We start from the raw sequence: 24,174 nt of genomic DNA, 5'->3' as shown, positions 1-24,174 counted from the left end.
TACCCTTCGACATACAAAGAAAACTGAACAGCGAGCATTTTACAGAAGTGAGGTGACATTTCAGCGACTCTGAAAGTAGCAGTCATGTTCTTTATTTTTTAAAACGTTTGTTGCAGATACCTCAAAGTGGTCGGACTCGTTGGCATCATCCAGGTGGATTTTCTCTTCAAACAGAGTCAGCGGGTCTCTGATGAAGAGATGCGCCACGTGCTGGGCCAGCAGGTGGTCGAGGCCTGCGGAGAGGTCACACCAGGCTCACTCCAGAGCTGCTCTCCATGCCCCGGGGACGGCAGACAGCTCGGGGGGGAGGGGGGGGGGGGGGGGGGGGGGGGTGTTGAAGAAAGGCAGCTAGGAGCTTAGGAGACGCTGGGTTGTGCAGGATTCCTATGCCGCCCCGAGTTTATCCTGCAGACCCGAGGGGAGTGTCGGAGTTGTGTTCACCCCTTAAACGACGCCCGTGGGGATCTGAGGGACACACCTCCAAAGTCAGCTCTTTTCGCTAAAAGTTAAGCTCTCACAAGTATCTGGGACTTGAAACTTCAGGGCAAACAGCCTCGTAAGAAAAGTTACGAGACCTCACGTTAAAAATAGAAGCCAGATGGGAGTCAGCAGAGGAGTTTAACAGAGCTTTGAAGAACTAAAGGCTTGCAGTCAAATCTAGACAAGGGGAATGGAGGCTTACCCTCCTGCAACAGCTGTTCGTAGATTTCTTTGTCTTTTGTCAGGTCGATGTCATTGTATTTCTCACCGCACTCAGATAAGTAACTGTCTATTGAGTCGTATCGGGACTTACTGATCCTATAGTGGTTGTTCTTCAGTGGCTAAAATTGAAAAAATACAAATGGATGCCATATACAGTGATGTGGAAATAAACGAATGCCCCAAGTAATTATATTAAAAGGTTACATGCTTTATAAATAATTACATAAAACTGTCCAACCTGAACATGAGATCCTGAAAAATAGCTATGAACCCTGAAAAGTATTAGAATTAAAAAAAAAAAATTGGAGACAATTTAATCTGTTCTCAGATCTCAGTTAAATGTACATACATATTTCCTTTTTTTTTTTTTTACAAGTGGTTCACCATTATTATTAAGACTAGAAAATGCCCATGTTGGGAGCAAAAATATAAACCCATCATGTATTCTTGCCGGAAAATCCCAGGCACAGAGGAGCCTAGTGTGCTTATATATAGTCCATGGGGTTGCAAAGAGCTGGACATGACTAAGCCACTAAAACTTTCACTTTCATAATGTAAACCAAAAAATTTGGCTTAAGCCATTAAAAAACCATTAAAATGTCTACTTTAAAGCTTATTTGTACTTAGCATGGTCAACAATTTATGAACAATTATATAAAGACCAGAGCAGCAGTAGCACAGCCCTGGTCAAGAACATGAGAATCGCCTGTGAGGAACTCCTCCTTTACTAACACGCACGCCTGCATCTCAGTTCTGGACTTTCTTTACTCACTGGGTCTGGGGGTGGGCAGGGCTGGGTAACTATTTTTAAAGAGCTCTATAGGCGGTTCTGATGCACACTCTTGGTTGGAGAGATGCAAGGTCAGAGCTCAACATGCAAACAAGAGGCACAAACCTACACTTCTGGAAACCTACACACCAAGGAATCTGACAACAGATTGTGCTTTCCCCAGCAGAGAAAGCACCATAGGCAAAGCACTCATGTAGCGCCAAAAGCTTTCTGGCAAAAACAGCCATCAGCACTGACTCCCAAACAAAGAAAACCTGTTCTATTAATCTTAGAGGGCAAAACAAACACAGATGGCGACAAATGATGGAAATTGACTTGGCACGGGCCCTCCCCCCACAACCAAATCACATCTCCCACATTCTCCCCCCAAACACACCATAAAGCCCGACAGGCTGATGAGCTTCTTCCCGTGTGTGACTAACCCACTCAGGATGGAAACGGTGTAAGGGAGACTTCAACACTGTGAGTGGCGACAAGCCCCCCTCTTCACCTGCAGGATTCAAAAGGCTGGAAAGGAAAAGCGTGCCCACCTCCAGTCCTCTCTCCTCCCGAGTTCTATCATCTACAGACGCGGAAATCACGCCCCAGCGACAGTCAATGTCTGACACATAGCCTCGGTAAAAGGGCGACGCAGCGCTCAAAGCCATCTAGGAACAAACAGAAGTCAGCAAGGTCACAGTGTCACCAGCACGCTGAAGAAGGCTCCATGCAGTTATCCCCGGTCTAGAAGCGCCAGCTTACGCCACCCCTGCGGGCTCTACCACAGGCCCTGTGCCCGCCTGCTCCTGGGCAAGGACGGCGGGAGTGACTCCAGCCCTGGCCTCTGCTTCCTTGAATCATCCTCTCTAGACGGTGAGGACAGGCGGGATGAGAGAAGGAAAACAGCTATGCTTGAACTTGGCGTTTAACACATAAATGCCTCGCTAGCTAAAGCACTGCTAAACTCTTCAGCTTAGACGCTTATCCAGGAGCTCTCCGTCTGCATTCTAGTTGTGTTAGTTCAGTTCTAAATGAAGGCTTAACTGGACTTAAATAGCACATGGTCAGCAAATTTTGCACATGCAGTCTTTATCTGATACAAAAGAGTAGTTAAAATTAGGTGTGATTTCTACTTACGACAATTGGGCAGATGGTAGCCAACTGATCATAAAGGTATCTGGCCTCAGATATGCTGCAGGCTTGGAACGTTACCTGTTTAAGAATCACAGATTATTAGAGAATACTACAAAATCATCACCATCCTCCCCAAGGAGCCAGTCCGAGAAGGAAGGTCGTTGCTCGTGGCATGTGAGGTCATCCCACTGATCGCATCACGGAAGCCAGTTTTAAAAGCTGTCTCAGAGGGAACTTGTCTAGAATATGGCTTTAATCACGTTTGCATGGGATATAAATAACCATGTTCTGATGTCAAGTAAGATGAAGAAGTCAGGAAAGAAACCAGGACCTGTACTGACAGTGAAGCTCAGCCAGGCACTTCTCTATGGCTGGCCATCCATGTGCCACTGGCTGCGGGCTTGTATACATTTCGGTACAAAAGGAGAATCTGGAGATGCGAATAATGGGCATCAAAGCTCCCCACTGTGGCACAACGGGTAACAGCTTGGAAGGGGGCAGGACTGTAGAGAAGGCAGGAAGAGAAGGCAGTTTAAACACTTTGACTGCCCAGGAGGAACTGCAGGCTGGTGGAGGAGGCACAGAAGAGCCACAGTGGGCCCGGAGGCCGGTGGGCACAGACCAGAGAGAGCAGACCTGGATCTCGGCCCCGGGGGGTCCTTGGGCAGGTGGGGAGCTGCATCACCAGGACGCGACGGGCTTACTGAGCCACGGAAGAGACCAAGAGACCCTGTAAGCGCGCTTTCTTCTCAGGTTTTTGATTGGTGTCTCTCAGACGGTCTCGTACACACTACATTTACAGGCAAATTCTGGAAAAGTCAACCCTAGAAAAATGTGCTTGAGAAAACTGGCGGCTGGAATTTAATACCCAAGTTACAACAGTGATACAGCTTACAGCTTAGTTATTTTAAGTACATTTAAGAGCTAGCTTCATTACCCCAAGAACGAGAGAGGCACAGCCAAACCAAACAGGACATCACTGCCACTAACGATGGGAAAGGAAAACAGTATTCTTAACACCTTAAAAAGGTATGAATGGTTTTCGCTTCTGGTATCCTTTCAAAGTATCATATAAAGAAGAGAAGCAATTTCCCCTCAGGAAAATGAGGAGGGGGGAAAAAAGAAGAAACATTGATTTTAGGAAACTAAGTACCTAAAATTTATCTAGTACCCAGTGTTGAAATCACAGAATTTTCTTGGGGTGGGGGGTAGGAAGGCAGCCTATCATAACAGGCATGAACTTATTAAATGATTCTTGAAAAGTCCCCCAAGAGTCAAAAATTTGAATATGGTTACTTTTTGTTCTGTATAGTGAGTTGCTCAAAAGCCTTAAAACAATACTTTGAAATCATTTTGTCCTGCTTTCTTGTAATGGGTAGTTTCTAGAGTTCCACTTAAAAGATAACAGAGAGACTTCTGTGGAGATTGGTGGAATCTGTCTCATTTTCCACTTACTCACAGTAGCTGGGCTAAAGACTTTTAAGAGTAGTATGGAAAGTGGGGTGGCCGGACACACCATTTAGAAAAAAAAATGCTAAACCCATGACACAAAGCTTAAACTAGATGGAAAACTGTATCTACAAGCAATAAAAATGCCAACTACCTGCCATTAGGACACATTTGTTTGTATAAACACTGTATCAAGGGAAAGAATGATCCCTTTGGAATGGGGCGACAGTGCAGTCTTCGGCAAAACACCTTGGTTTAATAGCAAACCGATGAAAAAAGGCAACTGGCACTCGGACAGCACTGCTGCAATTTTAAAGCCGTGCGCTGTTAAGTTCTAGAGTTTAATGGCTCTCTTCAGAAATACTTGTAATAAGATAGTTAAGTAGATATGCAGTTAGAAGTCAAAAGGTCTCCTTTTTTATGGAGTGTACCCAGCTGGAAGGAAACTCATGGCCTAGGTTTGGCAGACACGCTTTATACCACTTACATCAGTAAGTCGGGGAAAACGGGGGGAATGGGATCCTCGGCCACGGTTAAACACACTTAGCATGGATACATCTGAGTCTGACATTCAATTCTGATTATACATAGCTGGAAAAATGAACACATCCGAGATCCAAGTGCAGGAAGGTGTGCCTCTGTGCAAAGCTGCCTGAGATGGTGGGACACAGAGTCACCAGCCGTGTGTGCAGAGCAGAGCCACCCCACGTGGGGCCAGGCTTCACGGTGCTCCAACCAGCCAAGTAAAGTAATAAAGAGGCCCTCCTTTTTATCGGAGATTTTGAAACATCTAGTTTTGAGCCACTCCTACTTCTAACATTTTATTTTTTAAAATTTGTATTTACTTAGTTTTGGCTGCACTGGGCCTTCGCTGCTGTGCGTGGGCTTTTCACAGCAGCGGCTTCTTGTGTGGAACACAGGCTCGAGGCGCACAGGCTCAGCTGCCCTGAGGCATGCGGAATCTTCCCGGGCTAGGATCGAACCTGTGTCCCCCTGCACTGGCAGGTGAATTCTTAACCTGGTCTTTAACCTTAAGGTGGTCTTTTCCTGGACCACCAGGAAGGTCCCAACATGATTTTAAACAAACTAAAGACTGAAACCAGTACTGCTGTTAATAAAAACAACAAAAGAGTATGAGCTGAGTCAGACTTAGAAAGGGCCTTAATATAAACTCTTCTTTCAACTGCTGAGAAAACTGAGGCCAGAAGGGAAAGGAGTTAGCCAAGTACCCGAGAGATGACAGCTAAAGCCTGGGGCGGGCAGCCTGAGGGGTCCCCCCACAGATCGCCTATGGGATGGGGACGCATCGCTGCTGTAGGCACCAGCAATCAGATTAGACCCGGGGTGCGGGGGGAGCAGTTTAATCATGTCATTAAAAGAGAGGCTATTCTATGTCCTGTGAAACAGCCAGGGGCAAGGCAAACCGGGGCTGTTAAATATTTATTCTTTTTATACCACTATATAGCCTTACAGGAAGATAGATTGTTTAAAGTCCAAACAATCCTTCCCTTGGACCACAAACTCACTGGGGTGCATCCAGGGTTCATTTTCAGAAACAGACTTGAGCAGTTTACAGTCTCAAAGCTAAACCATCACTAGATGGCAGCAGAAATTAGGCACAGAAAGAACTGAGACAGTGGCCCTGGAACATTCCACATTTTAAGTTCACGAGCAACTATTTCTTTGCAGTGAACTGAAGATTTTGCGAATTCTGTTCAGTGGTACCTTCCAATGAATTTACTAATATAACTTCAGTGGTTTTCAGAAAGATGTTACTAGTTACAGTAATATTTCAACCTGATGAAAATTTTAAAAACGAAACTCGCGCACCTCAAGAAAAGAAGGTAATCAAGACAAGTGGAGGCGGAAGCACCTCTCTGGGTCTTTGCACGGTACCTGCAGGCAGCAGTTGCCCATCCCGAAGCCCATGGCGTCCATGTAGATGTGGTCGGGCTTAGAGGCCTTCGCGGCCTCCTCGTCCTCAGGGAAAGTCTCTATAAATGGAGCTGGGGTGTTCTTGTCCTTAAAGACTGCAGTAATAAAAACAGAGAGAGAGAGAGGAGAGAGCAGGGAGTGAGAGAGAGTCAGCATCGACAGCGGGGCAGGGGCTGCCCCCCCCGCCCCCGGACTCACTGGGCACGTTGATGGCCACTTTCTCGCCCCTCCGGTGCCGGATGTTCCTGGTGAGTGTGCTGAAACAGACGACAAACGTCCTGAGCGGGCTGCCCAGAAACCCTCAGACGGAAGAAGAATTCGATAAGACAGCGCTACGCGGGACGGCTCCTCCCTCAGACAAGTCCCCTAAGGAAGCCCTACAGAAAAATCACACGAGGGGTTTCCTGCAGCCTCACCCGCGGGCTCCTGCCTGAGGACGCCACCCTCTCTGCTGTCCAAGCCCCCTTCCCGGCTCCGGGTGACTCCCCAAACCAAGCTCAAGTGTTAAAGGTCTGCCGTGGCCTGGCCTCACGCTATGCTTCTAACATTTTCCATGTTAAGTCCAAAACCTGAGCCAAGTTGAGGTCATCACGTTCCCTGCGCCTCACGGGACCCCAGTACCTCATCGCTGCCCCCATCCAACCCCCAGTTTAACACCATCTCACGGCCCACCACCTGATCCAGAAGCCCCCAGGCATGCTGTGAGCACCGAACATGTGGCCAGTCCTAAAAAAGACGTCCTCTGAGAGCAAACACACAGCAGATTTTTAAGACTTGGTTTAGAAATAAAGTAAAACTTACTAGTAATTTAAAAATACTGATTGCAAGTTGGATGTGTGTGTGTCCTTAGTCACTCAATCGTGTCCAACTCTTGCGACCCCGTGGACTGTAGCCCACCAGGCTCCTCTGTCCATGGGATTCTCCAGGCAAGAATGCTGGAGTGGGCTGCCATGCCTTCCTCCAGGGGACCTTCCGGACCCAGAGTCAAGCCTGAGTCTCCTGCTGTACAGGCAGAGTCCTTACCGGCTGAGCCACCAGGGAAGTTGGATATAGCTATAAATGTAATTCACTATTTTTTTTTTTAACTTTTTTAACGTGGCTACTAAATTACTATTAAAATGACATGTGTGGCTCGCATTATGGTTTTACCAGGCAGGGCTGCTGCCCGCCTGGCATAACGCCAGCGCTCTTGGGAGGCCTGCCTTTGACTGCCCCCCCCACCCCACCGCCATCAGAAGCACCTTCCTCTGTCGGGTGTTGACATCTTTGGACATAATCTACCTTTTCTTACAGCTGACCATCTCCTCTTTGGCACACTCTAACCCTAATGTTGGAAACTAAGCTTCTGCGTCTTCCTCTTCCCCAAAGATTCCATGCGTAGCGGGTGTGAAGACGTGTTACAGGGAATGAACACTGAGCTGTCACAGGTCCCTAACTCTAGGTCAGGAGCCCGGGTTCAGGATGACAGGGGAGACCCAAAGGTACAAAGCTGAGATCAGACCGGTGTGGGTCCTCAAGCAACCTGAAACCCTGGAGTCAAAACTACAGAGCAGAGGGTAGCGCGTGCCTATTACACACACAGGCACTGGACATGTCACCTTATAGTCAAGGTACACGAGCAGGGTGAGGAGATCAGAGACACTGGAGGTAAAAGATTAAAGTAACGACAAGAAAGCTTCTCCAAACAGGGACTGAAATGACCTGGGGTTGAAATGACTTTGCAGCTAAGTGAACAACTTTAGGATGACTCGGAAAACAGGCAGATCCAGCCTGGAAACAAGCGGCAAGGGCCGTGCAGCGCACAGGAGGGTCCCGGTGGGGGCGGGGACGACACTACACCCAAGGCAGGGGCCGGGCGCTGAGTCACGGCACTCACCTGAAGCGCGGGTGCTTGTTGATGGCTTCATCGGGAAAGAAGAGGGACTTGGAAGCTCCTCCTTCTACCGGGCTGGGTTGGAACTCAGGCAGCGTGAACCCAGGGCAGCCTAATCTACAAGAAATGGAAGAACTAAAGAGATGGAATGTGTCTCTGCCTCAGTGCAACACTGCCTTGTTCAGGGGGGACCAGGTGTTCTGCCAACCCCGGGCCCCTTGCAACCAGCCCGCTGCAACCCGTTTTGCTCACCAAGCTCTTCTCCTGTGATTGCAGCCTTGGGCTAGTTTGTCAAAAGCCTCTGTCCACCCAGGGTCTGCAGGGCACACGTCACAGCCGCCTCAGCTATTTCCCCCAGGAGCTTCTGTCTGAGGCATGCTCCTGTACCGGCTGTCAGCCCTGCACACCCTCACTTCCCGGCAGTGTGGGTGCCCTGGGAAGGGTCTCCTGTTTCCTGCCTCTGCCCAGCACCTCCCGAATCCCTCCGGATCAGGCAGGTCCCCCACAGGTGACCCCGTTCGCCTCCAGGTTTCCCCCGGAGGCTGAAATCCAACCCTATTATCTCACTAGACTTAAGAAGCACTTTGATTCCAACACAGAAACAAAGCTCCGCTTTCATCCGTAAACGTAAAGCTCAAATTCCACATCACGGGCAGTGATGCCACCAGCTCTCCCAAGTTTAAGGTCACTGCTGAGTGTGCTGGGGGCGGGCATGGGACTCACAGAGCAGCGCCAGCAGAGAAAGAGTGGCTGCTGGGGGGGCGGGGGTGCAGCTCCAGGGTGGGGAATTTCTGGCCTCAGAGCCAAAACTAGCTGGTGCCTTCTTTATTTTCAGCCTCACCTTTAATAAAACCGGTTGCCCGCAACCACCTTGTGAAGAACAGTGAACTTGCCCATCACATCTGGAACAGTCCCAGATGTGACGGGGTCTCGGGAGCGTTCCTGCAGCAGCCTGCGTTATCCACGCCGAGCCGGAAGCCTTAGGCGAAGCCCTCGCAGAGAGTGACAGACTGAGGCCTGGGGACTCTCCGCTGACCAGGGTCAGGCTGGAGCGGGGAGGTGAGCGCCAGCGCGCTGGGCAGGAAGTGGGCGGCTGGGACTCAGACCTGCACGTCCAGCAGGACCTTCCCTCTAGACGACCCACCCGACCATCCGATGGCGCCTCCAGGGGTGGGGACACCCTCCACCTGCCCTGCCGGGCCAGCACTGGCAGGCGAACAAGGCCACAGGGACCGAGGAACTGCACTTCCGGTTGCATTAGCCTGAGTAATTGACGTGTCAACAGTCACGTGAGCACGGGGTCACAGGGCCACCCTGCAGTTGCACCCGTTTATGAACAGAGAATCCCCCTGTTCACACTGAAAAAAGCCCAGCCTCTTCTCCCTCTTGATCCCCAAATAAAACTTTCCTTATCACTTAACTGTGCATTTAAGATTAGGCTTTTACAAACCAATAATTATTACTCTTGGTTTGCTTACAAATCCAAAAATACCCTCCCATCATAAAAGATAAACTTAAAAAAAAATTAGATTTTTAGAATAAAACGTATTCCTCGCTCAACCTTCCTTCCTTCATGATGTGAGAAAAAGATACTTCTCTAAAACATTTGATGAGGTGCTTCAAGAAGGCCTCGATTATTTCGATGTGACCATGGAGATTTTAAAAAAGAAAATTCCCTTTAAGTGTCCTAAGACTGGTGGTGTGACTTCTAAATGCCTGTGTTCCCAGAGGACATTTATTAGGAAAAGAAAAGGTATAAAAATAGTTCAGCGTGTTCCAGGCTTTGGATACCAATCCTCAAAGAGCTTCTGAACTTTGGGGAGGTAAGCATACTTTGCCACGACCTGAGAGATCTCTCGCAAAGATAACCAGATTTACGATTTGGTAGAACTGCATTCTTGCGTACAGGTCCTACATAAAACCGTGTGATATTTATGCACCTCATTCTAAGCCAAGGGCAGAATCCCATTGACTTCATATTCACTCTTGTGAACTTGTAGCCATAAGCTGATTTGACGAGAAATCCTAACTTGTTTCAGCGAGATCTGAACATGACCCGACGGCTCCCGTGTTCTTTGCGTGCACCGCCCGTCCCAGGAGCACTGAAGCCAACCTGCTGATCTGATCTGCGGGCAACGCGTGCCCTTCCTTATACAACGCTCCTTCCCCTCGGCCCGGGGAGTGTGTGGCCCTCAGGTCCTCCCCCAGTCCCCCACCGCTGCCCCCACCACCACCGGAGGCCAGCATGCGACTTGGCCTGCAGCTCTGACATTACAGATTCAGTCAGATGCTGCGTGACGAGGATAAACCATCCACAGTATGAGAGCTGCAGGGTCGAGCGTTAGGTTGCGATCTGCTCTCTGGACACCCGATGCTCTGGAGCGCCAGCTGCGCACGTCGACACAGGGACTAACCTGGGAAAGGAAGTGATGGTGCAGAGGGCCTGGCCTTCCCCCAGGAGAGATGTGGCCTCTTTGCGCCGTTTCCTCATGTTGTCCTCAACCGTGTTGAATTCAGACATGGTCCCACCATACGGCTGCCCGGGTGTCCCCTCGATCATGTAGCTCCCGTATTCTGGTCTCCAAAGGGTCGGATGGCTGCAGAGGAGCAAAGGTTTCGGGTCCCTCTTACTCTTCTGCTGCAGGCTGCTCCCTTTTCAGTTTTGAAAAAGCGGCTTCCAAAAATTTAGAAACCACTGGGTATACAAGAAGCCAAGAATGCTTTACGGTTCCCAGAGCCTGTTAATCTTCCATAACTCTTTAACTGTGTAAGGGTTACAAGTGCTGGGTCCAAAATATTTATAAATAACTGAGCTGCACGCAGGGCACGCACTGTCCAAGACAAACAAGCCCGTCCACTCTGCGGGGAAGGGCGTGAGGGCTGAAGGCTCCTTCAGTTTAACGCTGGGCTCCAAATGCAAACCCAGCCTCCCAAAATTTAGTGGGCAGAAAAGTGAACATGCCCTCTTCACCTCTGTCTACTGAAATAAAGAAATATTTTTAAAAGAACATCTTTCCAGCCAAACAAAATCCATCTGCACGTTTTCTCTGGCACCATGGTTTGTGATCTTGGGAACACGTTGCCAATTTTTTTTTTTTTTAAATATTTAAATAGTAAACAGACTTTATGTGGCATTTACTCTTCCAAGCTCTCACTAATGTATTTAGAGTGTGAGCACCCTAAGAGGCACCCCTGATTTACAGAAGAGGAAACTGAGGCACAGAAAAGCGAAACCCCTCACCTAAGGGTGCCCAGCTATTGAGTAGAGGGAGCGGGATTTGAACCCAGGCAACTGGGAACCAGAGCCTGAGCCCTAAACTGCTGGGCTCCCTGGTCTCCTATACGTGGGAGGAAAGATGTCACGCCGGTGGTCCTAACAGTTTCAGAAACTCAAAAACAAGGCCCCAGTCCATCAGCTTACTTTGGGTTCGTCCTTTCCCCCTTTTCTTGCAGAGTTTCAAGAAGTTCCTCTCCAGACAGGACCAGCTGGGCTTTTTTCTTTTCATGATCAAAAGACACCAACATGTACTCCACCTATTGAGAATAAAGGAGAGAAAGATGAACATTCCTCCATCCAGACTCGAGCTTGATGCGACCTTCAGGAGAGAGAGAGCAGCAGGGAGGTTGGGAAGGGTCACAGGGAGCTGAGGAGTCACCCTGGCTTACACGACGGAGCTTGTATGACGCAAAACCCGGAGAGAGCGGCCAACAGTGGTCTGGCAGGAGGACCAGAGCTCTCACTCACGTCTGTCTTCTCCTGTTTTATGTAGTCCCTTCTAGAAAGGTCAACACGCCCACTCTGACAAACGGTACTTCGAGAGAGAAGTTTTGAAACTAAGATTCTGTAAATTGCGGCTCCAAGAAGCAGTCGCGTTTTACAATGTATTCCCTCAGTGGGCTTACTATAAATTTACGAAAGGGGTTACCTGGGCGTACTCATCAAGGTAGATGACCCTTCCTCACTGGTAGGTTACTTAATCATCCCACTATAAGCCCTGCTAGTGGACCGTTAAATCATAATCAAACACATCGATATGGAAGTGTTAGCATCAGAGTTGTGGCAATTTCTTTTTTAAAAAGTATACGTTTCTTCATTACTTTAATTTTTTTTATTAGTTTTTTGGCTGCACCGGGTGTTAGTTGTGGCAGGCAGGATCTTTAGTTGGGACATGTGGGATCTAGCTCCCTGACCAGGGATCGAACCCTGGCCCCCCTGCTTGCGAGCACGGACTCTTTGCCACTGGTCCGCCAGGGAAGACGCTCGGCAATTTTGTTTTCGTTTCTCAAGAGTAAATTCAGGCCACTTCCCCACTCTGAACTGACACAGAATTTACAATTCAAGGTGCGCTAGTGCATCTATAACAATACCTGGTGGAATTCTGATAAAAATCAAGAGTGAAATACCAAAGTAAGACTTTTCTGGGCTGAGTATAAATAGAACCTGCTTTTGTTTTCCCTGAACTTGTGTGCTTTAAGTCATGAGAGCTGGGATTAATCCTGAAGGTTGTGAACCACTATTTACGGTTAAAATAAGACACACAGCATCCATATGTAAGTGAAAAGATCGGAGCTGGATCGTTCAGGGAAACATGTGAGAGCACCCTTTGCGAAAGGCCCCAGACCTGTGCCACAAGGCAGCCGGCTCTCCAGAATTACCTTGTCTGGCTTATCATAAAAGAGGCAAGCAACAATGCACCCATTATCTGCCTTATCCACCTGACATTCTGCATGTAAATCCAGATCCAGCCTTAAAAACAAACCAAAGCCGGGAAGCCCAGCAGCAGGCCTGGGGCGGGGGTCGGGGGAGGTGGGGGTGGGCTGCTCCCCCTGGAGGGGGGCTCTGGCCTGAGCCTAATTCACATGGACCCGTCTCCCCAGCCTTGCAAGGTGCTTGAGTCAGACATCCCTATCAGAGACTTCCAAGAGACTGTTTGGCCCTTCAGCTAAAAAATACAAAAGGGAAAAAATGTTAGTAACCATAGGGAAACAGCTTGACAACAGGCTTAAATGAGAACAAAAAATAAACTTTTATTAGTTGCTGTATGGACTGAATGTTGGTGTCCTGCACCTCCAACCATATGTTGAAGCCCTTCACCCCAATGTGACTGCATTTCGAAGTGAGGCCTTGTGGGGGTGGGAGTGTACCTAGGTCAGGAAAGTGGGGCCCTTTGATGGGACTTGTGACCCTCAAGAAGAGATGAGGAAGACGAGTTCTCTCCCCCAGGCGAGGACAAAGCGAGAAGGCGTCCGACTATAAGCCAGAAGAGGGCCCTCACCCAGAACCAAAACTATCAGCATTTTTGACTCCGGACTGTCTGACCTCCAGAACTGTGGGAAATAAATGTCTGTTGCTTAAGCCACCCAGTCTGCGGTATCTGTCCCAGCAGCCTGAGCAGATCGAGACAGCTGTCTTATTGATGAGTTCAAGTCCCTACTCTTGCTTCTCTATTACGAATTTTTTAAGTTCAAAAAAAAAAAAAATGAGTAAGATGGCTTGATTTACGTACATGAGCCAGAAACGTGTGCTCTGCACCTGTACAATCACTCAGTGTTCAAATTCCAGGAAGCTGCAGGCTGCAGAATCTGGAATTGCTCCCAACGTTTACAAGTTTTCAGGTAACACCTACAGATTCAGGGCTCCTGAAAAGCTAAAACCTGATGGAACAGGAAACTTTGTTAGGTCTCGGAGGATATATGAAAATATCCTAAGTATGAGAAACAACTTTACCTTTAAACAAGCATAATGAGCAGTGGTCTGCTGGAACCTCTGGATCCTCGTCTTACCCACCACACACCGTAGGCACGATCACCCACTTTGCAGATGGACAAAGAGGCTGAGCGGACTGCCCCGGGGAAGTGAGTGTCAGCAGCGATCTGAACCCTGGCCTGCCAGGTCTCAAGGCCCAGCACAACTTGTTGCTAGGACCACAGAGGATTTCAATCTTGGATAAGGATAGGAATAAGCTTTCTAAAAGAACTGTTGTAAGCTGTGAGGCAGGGAACTGTTCTAATACTGGCTGCAAATCTCTCAGCCTGGATTATACCTCCACTTTATGAAGTAGGCCTGATGTTCCATCATAGAAGAGGAGCTCACACAGTTCCAGGTAGAGATCTAAACTGATGGGTTGGCTTGCCTCTTTAGGCCCAGCTCAGATGGTCATTGCTCTGTGCTGCATTCTGAGCCCCACACCGTCCTTGCCCCGCTCCAGGTAGAAGGAGCCCTCCTCCTTCGATCACTGGTTCCAACACATCTGCTTTGCACCATCTGTTGGGGTGAAGTCATCTTCTTAACAAGATAACATGCTTCTTCCGGAAACAGAGATGAAGAGATACTCCCCTGCTGACTGGGTTCCCACTGGCTGTCTATTTATCAAAATGAGCAAGAACGTTGGCACGAATTTATACAACCTATATTGCAATTATTTTTGTTAGTTTCCTGGTTTTGAAATTATTGAAATCCTGTTTTCAGAATCACACAAGTTTAAAGCTTGGGTAGGGCAATAGAACAGAAAGCTCAAACTGAGTTTGAGCTTTAAATATCAGCCAAATGGGTGACATTTAAAATGCTAACAAACCAAACCCTCCTTAATTAAAAAATAATCACCCATGATCTCATTAAGCAAGTGAAAGAGAAAAACAGAATATTTACAAGAGGAAGAGAAACTTTTGGATAAAATTTACTTATCTTGGGGATAAAATCTAAGTTTAGAAGGCCTAGAATTCCCTGAACATTTTATAAACTCAAATTTAAGGCTTTCTGAATTATCCCCTACAACCTCCTCCATTTTTCTGCATTAGGGCTCCAAAGGCTTCTTTAGCCTCTCAGCTTTTTGTTAACTTATTTACCCCTTCCTCCATCCCAATATATTTATGTTTATCTCCAATTCTAGTTCATACAAGCCCTCAAAGAAACAACTCATTCTTTAGGCGCCAATCTAGAACAGTAAGGGAGTTTGGTTCAGTTACAAAAAGTGACACATTAGAAGAATGCATTCCCAATATAAAATGCCTAAAGCCACAGGGAATTATTTCTGGATTTTTGTCCCCATCCTAAACTTCCTATTTACATACAAAGGATGAGAGGAAAAGACAAAAGCAAAGGGAAAACAAAACAGGACATTGAGGCCCTTCTGCACACAACATGATTCTAAGGACTGGCCTCTGCCTGCTAACTTCAAATACCATCTATGCTGGCGTGGTGCAGTGTCTCTCTCCGTGCACGGCACACAACGCGGCTCTAAAGGCAGACACCCAAGGAGCATTATAAATGGGTACAGAGTGACTAATTCAAATCTGCACGATTAGCATATCATTTGCAAGGAGCAAAAATAGCCATCTGTTCTCCGAACAGATTACAACTCCCTGCAAATAATTTAAGGCACTACTACTTGGTGCCCACCCGCCGTCTCTTTAAATGCAAGGAGAACAGGCCCAACGGAAACGCCCAATTAGTTTTTGAGACACTCTACTTAAAATGTGCACTACTTTTTCTACAAATAAAGTTAAAATCCTTTAACTTTCTATTGCTCAAAGACTAAAGGCTATCCCACTAGGATAAAAGTCACTAATATTTCTGAGCTGCTGAATCAAAGACAAAGGCACATCCAAAAGACTACTACGTGGTTTACTAATGATAGAGGGTTGCTAGGAAGGGCCTGGACACGGTAGCCTTCCAGCCATCCAACGCAGGTCTGCACAAGCAGGAGGGGCTGTGTGTTCACCCGCAATTAGGCCAATAAAAGTAAAGAACTTTAATGGAGGGTGATGTAAGTCAATGCTGAACACAGACAGTGAGACACTTGTGGCATTAAAGCTCAAGTTAACAGTACTATTCACGTAATATTAAAATGCTGACATTTTTAGAATTCAAGTCATTAAATAGCACTAATTACTTTAAAATTTAAATGTTCTTCCTTTTTTTTTTTTTTTTAAAGGCATTTTGATACTCTACCATGAAGGTAAGGGTTTCAGAAAGCTCAGAATTTGAGGAAAGCCTAGACATTTTATAAAATATTAAGTTTTAAATTTCTGCTTCCCAGAGATGAAAACAGTGCTTGATTTGGAATCTAGATCTATTAAGACTCAGAATCAGCCATAGGCAATTCCCTATTTAGGGAGACAGTACTTTGAGAAAGTCCCTCTGTCAATTTCTGTGTACATTAGAAAAAAGGGATGTTCAAATCTCTTTGAAACAAAGTTATACAAAGGTCCCTGGGCCACCTCTCTAAGTATCTAACCTATCATGGGTATCTGACCTCTCAAGAGAGGGGAACCCATCACCACATCCTTGGGGACAATGAGGACCTAAGTGCTTCCCAGGCACTGGGAGAAGGACTCCACCGCTATACACCTGTGCCCAGGAGGTCAGGCCGAGGAGGGCAGGGTGGGGGCACTTAGCCCTGGAGGAGTGGGCTGCAGCCACATTGCTGACATTCGCAATTCAGGATTTAGGGCCAGCTCCTCCCGTTCACCTGCCAAGGCTGGGAGTACTCTTGATTCCTACTGGAACCACCTGTTGTTTCTAAGAAACCTGGTTTTCTCCTTACACTGATCTCCTGAACAAGCCCGAAGCTGTCCTGCGATCAGGCTCTAAGTGGCTGATGACCCACGAGCGCCGAAACGCAGTGTCCTGCAGCCCCCTCTCCAAGTCCTTTGACTCAGGTCCTATCTTTGGCAAGTGCTGGGAGCAATGCAGGTGCAAAGCCAAGCGGACGACTCCTGCTCTCAAGCTCATGTGGGGCCTGGAATGACAGTCAATAACCCAAGGGAGCCAAACGGTTTGGGCGGCAGCTCAGGATGACCATCAGAGCTGGGCCTGTGTTAACAGGAGGGTCTGGTTCCACCTGGGGGATCAGAAAGCTTCCTGGGGCAAGGGGTTGGCCAGGCAAAGGAGGGGGTCCTCATAAATACAGCCCTCCACCTGACAACTACCCTGACTGCAGTGTAATCACCTGGCTGGCTGCCCAGAGATACAGATAAACTGAGCCCGCACCCCCAGGGGACCGTGTCACGTAGCCCCGCCTCGAGATCATAAACTGCTTTAAAGTGAGAGGCCCTGTCCTCTGCCCGGAAGACGGTGCCCTCACACGGCAAATGTTAATGACCAAGGTCTTCGAGCACTTTCGACCATCCAGCTGGATGGCACCCATTTCCATGCTGAGCGTGACACCCAAGCCTGGAACACCCAAGGGCGTGCCCGCCACGGCGATGCTACCTGGTTTCAGAGTTACCTGCAGTGGAACAGCGAAGACCTGCGCGGCAGGATCTGAACAGCTGCGCTTCAAACGGTGGATGGACTTGAGCTGACCGCCACAAGTCCAGCAACCACCTGTACATGGTGATATTTTAGACTGCAACTGGAGAGCCGTTCTTTTAAAAACTGCCCTGTTTTCCCCAAAAGGAAACATTTTAGTAGCTCACTCTCGGAGAAGGCAATGGCACCCCACTCCAGTGCTCTTGCCTGGAAAATCCCATGGACAGAGGAGCCTGGTGGGCTGCAGTCCATGCGGTCGCAAAGAGTCGGACACAACTGAGCGACTTCACTTCCACTTTTCACGTTCATGCACTGGAGAAGGAAATGGCAACCCACTCCAGTGTTCTTGCCTGGAGAATCCCAGGGACGGGGGAGCCTAGTGGGCTGCGGTCTATGGGGTCGCACAGAGTTGGACGCGACTGAAGCGACTTAGCAGCAGCAGCAGCAGCTCACTCTAAAGTTACATCAGGGAACTATACTCAGTATTTTGTGATAACCTCTAAGGGAAAAGAATCTGAAAAAAAACATACATACAGGTATGTGTTTATGTCTATACATATATGTGTATATATATGTGTACATATAACTGAACCACTCTGGTGTACACCCAAAACACAGCATTGTAAATCAACTATACTTCAATAGAAAAAAAAAAACAAAAAAGAAACACACGGGCCAAAAATAAATAATTTTACATCAAACTCTTAGAATATCTGTTCTATTTTGACTTTCCCCTACTATGAAATGCTGTTTCATACCACAGGATGACACAGGGTGCACATCAGGGAAGTTTACACAAAATAAAGTGACCTTGGCCTGGTCTTCCGCTGGCGTGTCCTAGACCTGGACTTCAGCTAACCAAGCAAGAGGCTCTTTATTTATAATACATCAATCTCAAAGATAACACTGCGTAAAATGACGAATTTCTTATATGATTAAGTAAAGTGACTTCCTTGAATCACTACCAAAACAAATTCTTCCCAGGCCAAGATTAAGATAAGAGGCCTTGGTGAAAAACTTTTAAGATTCAGGAGAGAGCAGGGAAAACGGATGGATCTCAGAAAGAGGACAACGAGACTTTTCAGTAAATGGGGGGGGGGGGGAAATCCTCTCCTTTATTGGAGACACTAGGCAGGTGTGACTTCCTGGATTTAAAATTAAATAAAAGTTTCAGTTCCCAAGTTCCTAACTGGGAATTGCAAACAATTCGATTACTGCAGCAAGTGGTACTGTACAGCACTGGGAGAGCTCTCCTCCTGGAATTGTATCTGGACACTTACTGAGGCACTGCTGCTGGTTCAAAGGGAATCCTGCATGCAGACTGGCTCTTTCTCGTCCTACAAATGCTGTGAGACCTCTACCTTCTGGGCCTCTGAACTGACACTGGCCGATTTTTTTTTTAACCATGCCACTACATGTCAGGCATATGGTTTTAATCTTCTGATGTTTGGATGGCATCACTGATTCAATGGACGTGAGTTTGAGCAAACTCTGGGAGATGGTGAAGGACAGGGAAGCCTGGCGTGCTGCAAGTCCATGGGGCTGCAGAGTCAGACATGACTGAGCGACTGAACAAGAAATCAAGGCCAGACTAAAGTACTCCTACCTTATTTCTGAATCAAACTAGCAGAACCCAACTGGCCTGCTCTTACAAATTAAACTCAGAAAAGACAGCAGATTATGTGAAGTTATCAAAGGGGATGTTTGCTGTGGCCATCAACAGGGGTACTCTGCAACTCAGAAACTTAAGTCAGAAGACACTTCCTCCTAAAGAAACAATATTGTAAATATAAATAGTTCTTATGTGCTGGACTTCGTTGTGTGCTGGACTTCGTCGCTCAGTTGTGTCCGACTCCCTCACGAACAGCAGCCCGCCAGGCTCCTCTGTCTATGGGATTCTCCAGGCAAGAATACTAGAGTGGGTTGCCATGCCCTCCTTCAGGGGACCGTCCCAACCCAGGGATCAAACCCAGGTCTCCTGCGTTGCAGGCAGATTGTTTATGGTCTGAGCCACCGGGAAGCACACAGTAGTTCTTATTTATCTCAAAACATCTGTAGATTAGAACCTTCCAGATTCTGAGGATAAGTAAGTTCCTTGGCTTTTTCTGAGAACAGGGTCCTGGTCACCAAGTGGCTGACAAGAGAGGGTGCCATGGACCAACGGCTCTGCAGTGCACAGCTGGGGAGAGGGCAGGGAGGGAAAACGGATGAATCTCTTACAGGGGACGATACCTTGCAGTCAAGGGGGAAAAAAAACACCACCCTCTCCCTTACTGTAGACAGCAGGCACATGTGACTTCTTGGATTTAAGGAGTGAGGGCCCCTGGAGGACTCCCATGAGGTGCAGGAGAACTCTGAGCTTCAGGAGGGCGGGCTCTGGGCTCCAGGTGAGAGAGGGACAAAGCAAGCTTGGCCCCTGTGAGTGTGCTTAGCAAAGAACTTGGCCCCAGCTCAGGGACCACTGTGGAGACAGGAGAAATTCAGGGGTTTCATTCTCAGGAACTGGTGGTAGGTCAACCCACCCGACAAAGGAAGGGGTGATGCTCTCTAAGGAGACTGAGAGCTGGTGCTGAAACAGGATGTCCAGCTCCCAAGCCACTGCTACGTTCAGAGGGCCCCCCAAGCCCCCAGGATTCCACAGCCCAGTCGAATGTCCTTCCATCATAGGGAGGGTCTCTCATAACCGTGTCTCACAGAGGCCCTGGATGCTGCGGCAGGCCCCACCAGCAGCTCTGACCTGCCGAAGACGGGGTCTGGGGGACGGAGATGCGCCAACCCAAGCCCCTTCCCACCAAGCCTGCAATTCACGGGGAAAGGCTACAATCTCAGATACATCAGAGCTCCTGACTTGGGGTGCTGATGCTGGCCTGCAGCCTGGGTCCAAGGTCCGCTCCTTGGCATAACTATCAGGTGAGGTTAGCCTGATCCCCAGAGAGGCTCATCTGTGTCTGCGCTTTTCCCAGGGCTGGGCTGCCAGCAGAAGATTAGCTGAGAAGGCAGCAGTCACATCACTAAACCTGTTAACATCTGCCCTGAGGACAGAGAAAGTGACTGCACATTCTCCATATTTCAGACCTGAAAGCACACTGGCCTTGCACAGTGGCTCGAGACCTTCATCACAGCAGCCCACTCCCCCGTCACCCCCCCCACACACACACACACACTCCTTCCCCTTCTACCTCCAGCCTCCTCTCGGCTTGGAGCCTCATTTAAACCTAAGTTACTTTGCCAACAAAGGTCCGTCTAGTCAAGGCTATGGTTTTTGCTGTGGTCATGTATGGATGTGAGAGTTGGACTGTGAAGAAAGCTGAGCGCCAAAGAATTGATGCTTTTGAACTGTGGTATTGGACAGACTCTTGAGACTCCCTTGGACTGCAAGGAGATCCAACCAGTCCATTCTAAAGGAGATCAGTCCTGGGTGTTCTCTGGAAGGAATGATGCTGAAGCTGAAACTCCAGTACTTTGGCCACCTCATGCGAAGAGTTGACTCATTGGAAAAAACTCTGATGCTGGGAGGGATTGGGGGCAGGAGGAGAAGGGGACGACAGAGGATGAGAGGGCTGATGGCATCACCGACTCCATGGACGTGGGTTTGAGTGAACTCCGGGAGATGGTGATGGACAGGGAGGCCTGGCGTGGTGCGATTCATGGGGTAGCAAAGAGTCGGACAAGAATGAGCGACTGAACTGAAGGGCTGTATATTTTTTTCTTGTATAAAAAGAGGATAACGCCTACCTCAGGGGGTCACTAGTGATTACAAAGAATCACGCCTGTCAAGTGCCTAAAGCGGAAGCGAGTCCACGTATCCTCCAGTGTTACTGGGGATTACCTTCTAAGGTCTCAGCGCAGGGGCACACATATTGAGGCAGAATGGTGTCTTGCAAGTGTTCTTAGCAGGGCACGATGGCCTGTAATCAACATTACCCAAAAGACTTGAGATAGAGCAGAATATCATGAATATTTCACCCTAACGCTGCTTCTCATGGCATTTATTTCCGGTACCCGGGGTCTCAGTAAAAGGAAAGCCTTCTGGCACAACACCCATTAGCACTGCGAAAGCAGGCACGGATCAAGTCACTCCCCTCTCAACCACTGCCAAGGTCTGAAACTTAGAGGAAGGCAGCGCCCATGCCACGCGGCCGCCCGGCTGCTCCAGCCCAGCCCCTCCTCTCCAGTCCTGCCCCCAGGCCGCACCAAGGTGACCGCGGGGCCTTGATGCTTCTCTGGGCCTGCACGGCACCTCTGCTATCTGCTTGGCAAGCTCTGGCCGCAGGCCTTTGGGAAGCTGGCTCCGGAGGGGCTCTGGTCAAGCGCCTACTCTTCAGAGGACCCCTGGCTGACTCCCAACACCAGGACCCCTCTTGGCCCCACATCCAAGGGCTCCACCCACACTTGGGCCTGGTGAAGTTGTGGAAGGTGGTTACCCTGGCCAGAGCAGTCGCAATTTCCCCTCTCTCCTCACAAATATTATAATCATGGACATTAGGGACATGTTTTAATCTCTGGAAAATATGGAAAAGAACCACCGTGTCCCTTCCAACTCTTAACTACTGTTTCTGTAGTTACACTCTTCCAGAAATTCTCACAGTATAGGACCATCTCTTTTTCGTTCCCTCTCAAATGCAAGACATTGCATACTCTGTATTGCCAGGAAGGGAGTTTCTGTTCAAATCCATTGTCTTGCTACCCAAGGCTCACCCCTTCTAGCACATGATCTCTTAGACTGTATGCATACATCAGTGGAAATCTTCCTAAAGCTGATTACGTCCTCTGGCGCTACAACAGGAAGACACTAAACACACTGCCATTTACGAAGGCTTCAGACTCCAGGCAAGTTCATTTCTGTAAGGAGAGGCATAACAGAGCAAGGACCTGGGAGGCAGCCACCGGCTACCGCGCCTAGATCTGCTTCTCCAAGCTGCTCTTGGCACTGGTTTCTCACTATGTAGCTCACCCTGAGCAGAGGAAAGAGACGACCGGCGTGCAGGAACAGCGTACGAAGTGGGTGATCTCTGGGTGAGGGCTTGGGACAGGCTTCCAGGAGTAAAGTGTATGCCCTCTGTGCTACATACTTGCTTCCTAGTTGCGGCTGTTTGCGTTCTGAGGCCAGCAATTCCTGACCCCTGGGTCCCTCTCACCCAGCCAGAGCGGCCCTGGGCCGAGGCAGCACCGCAGGCCGGGCTGCTGTGCCTTCCAAGCGCCCAACTTGTGTAAACACGTGAACACTTGAGCGGGAAATGAGGGGAGTGCTCCCAAATAACCTTTCTAGGTTGCTCTGAGGCTTCCAGGGCTCAGCATATTCTTTCAAACAAAAAACCTTTTTTAAATCAAAAAAAATGTAAACGTTCGCAGAGGCTCTGGCCTCTGGGTTTGTTTTAAAACCCTGCTTCTTCAGCACACAGTTCAGAAAGAGGTTAACTGAATCCACAGGACTGAAAAACAGGCCTGGGGCATGGGAGACAGGACAGTGGGTTTGTGTGAAAATCTACGTTAATTACGAACATCTGGTTTGGGGGTTCTTTTGTAACCTTGTTGTGGAAATAAGTTCAATTACTAAATCCTGACCATAGCAGACACAAACATCTAAAAACACTGAGAGCTCTCCAAACAGAGTGGAGCCGTGGCCGTAGGAACTCTCCAAAAATACACCGACACAGGTAACCAAGCTTTCTGGATGCAGAAGATGTGTTCTTTTGGCTGGATGTCTAACGCTTATGATTCCTGAATTTCTCAAACAAGATCTGAGAAACTCAGCCTTTAAGAGGTGGCAATTCAGGGTCATCGTTCTGAACTACTCAATCCTTTATGATCAGTTTCAGTATACAGTCCCCTTGGCTACTAAGTTCAGTGACCAAAATGCGTATGCTTTCCGAGCTCAATTCTGTTTCTCTCTGAGACTCATAATCAAGATTTCAAGGACCCTACAAGCTGTGAAAACACGCATGGGCTTTGTGCCATTTATCTTGGCAGGAAACCAATTCTTGCTCTTTTCCCAAGTTCTTAATATGTTCGGGATTGGTCTCTGCCAAAGCCTCCGGTCCCTGCCTAACCGGCCAATTTGGGCTCACTTCCGTTCCCGTCCCCATAATCCCTTGAAAGCCTGCCGCCCTCCCTGCCCCCAGGGTGATCCACCGCCCCTGAGGTCCTTCTTGGGGTCCCACACATGCCTGGGTCCCTCATGGGGGTCAGCTGGGTTCAGGGGCGCTGGTCAGGCTTCCTCTCTGGGTCAGGCACCTCGCCCTCCTCAGTTTTAGCCCTGTCTGCAGGCCTGCGGCCGCCCCACCACAAACACAGCCTGCCCAGATGTTGCGCCGGCTTCCTCTGCCCAGTATCTCTGCTGCACCAGCATGGGGCTCCTTCACCTGGAGGGTCCCAACCCAGAAGGCCCAAGCAGTTTCGCAGGAACCAGCCCCCTGGCCCCCACTCCAGGCAACACTCTCTCCCCTTCCCCACCAACGAGGCATCCTCTGCAGGAGCTCCTAGCCTCCAGTTACCTTCCCAGGCAATTTTCCCACCCCCTCCAAAGGGACCTGGGCTTCGCTGGTGGCTCAGCTGGTAAAGACTCCGCCTGCAGTGCGGGAGACCTGGGTTCAATCCCTGGGTTGGGAAGATCCCCTGGAGAAGGGAATGGCTACCCACTCCAGTGTTCTGGCCTGGAGAATTCCATGGACTATATAGTCCATGGGGTCGCAAAGAGTTGAACAGGACTGAGCGACTTTCAGTTCACTTCTGAAGGGACCCAGGATTCCGTACCACCATTCCTAGACTGACACTCCCATCGCCAGACCCTGGCGCAATGCACGGCCCATCGCAGAGGCCCTTCTACAGCCTCGGCCTCTACCCTCGCCCCCTGCCCTGCTCTGGTCCCACGCCATGGCAGAGACCCTCAGTTTCAGGAACTTCACAGTTGCACGTCTGGACACGCCCCTCCCTGGCGCCCTTGCCACCTCCATCCGAGATCCTCCCAGAAGTCCCCCATCCTGCCCCCATCTCTAAGGCTCCCAGGATTTGCAGGTAGAGAGCAAACCTCTCCCTCCTCCCTGTGCCCCCACCGCCCCC

At 48.9% G+C, this 24,174-nt stretch overlaps 1 protein-coding gene across 2 annotated transcripts in view; it reads right to left on the bottom strand.

The window, feature by feature from the left end:
• GCLC (glutamate-cysteine ligase catalytic subunit) overlaps positions 1 to 24,174 on the bottom strand; it is a 45,077-nt gene that overhangs the window by 8,189 nt on the left and 12,714 nt on the right. For both annotated transcript variants that reach the window (XM_015102643.4, XM_015102644.4), the window contains exons 2-10: positions 11,284 to 11,396; positions 10,277 to 10,459; positions 7,866 to 7,979; positions 6,188 to 6,246; positions 5,951 to 6,084; positions 2,609 to 2,683; positions 2,023 to 2,139; positions 683 to 821; positions 121 to 233 (exon numbers count right to left, since the gene is read on the bottom strand). In XM_015102643.4, the coding sequence (XP_014958129.2) occupies positions 121 to 233; positions 683 to 821; positions 2,023 to 2,139; positions 2,609 to 2,683; positions 5,951 to 6,084; positions 6,188 to 6,246; positions 7,866 to 7,979; positions 10,277 to 10,459; positions 11,284 to 11,396 (1,047 nt within the window). The remainder of the gene's footprint in view (positions 1 to 120; positions 234 to 682; positions 822 to 2,022; positions 2,140 to 2,608; positions 2,684 to 5,950; positions 6,085 to 6,187; positions 6,247 to 7,865; positions 7,980 to 10,276; positions 10,460 to 11,283; positions 11,397 to 24,174) is intronic.

This window comes from Ovis aries, chromosome 20 (assembly GCF_016772045.2).
Source record: "Ovis aries strain OAR_USU_Benz2616 breed Rambouillet chromosome 20, ARS-UI_Ramb_v3.0, whole genome shotgun sequence".
In the NCBI taxonomy this organism is placed as follows: Eukaryota; Metazoa; Chordata; class Mammalia; order Artiodactyla; family Bovidae; genus Ovis; species Ovis aries.
This window is presented reverse-complemented; position numbering and strand designations above follow the sequence as displayed.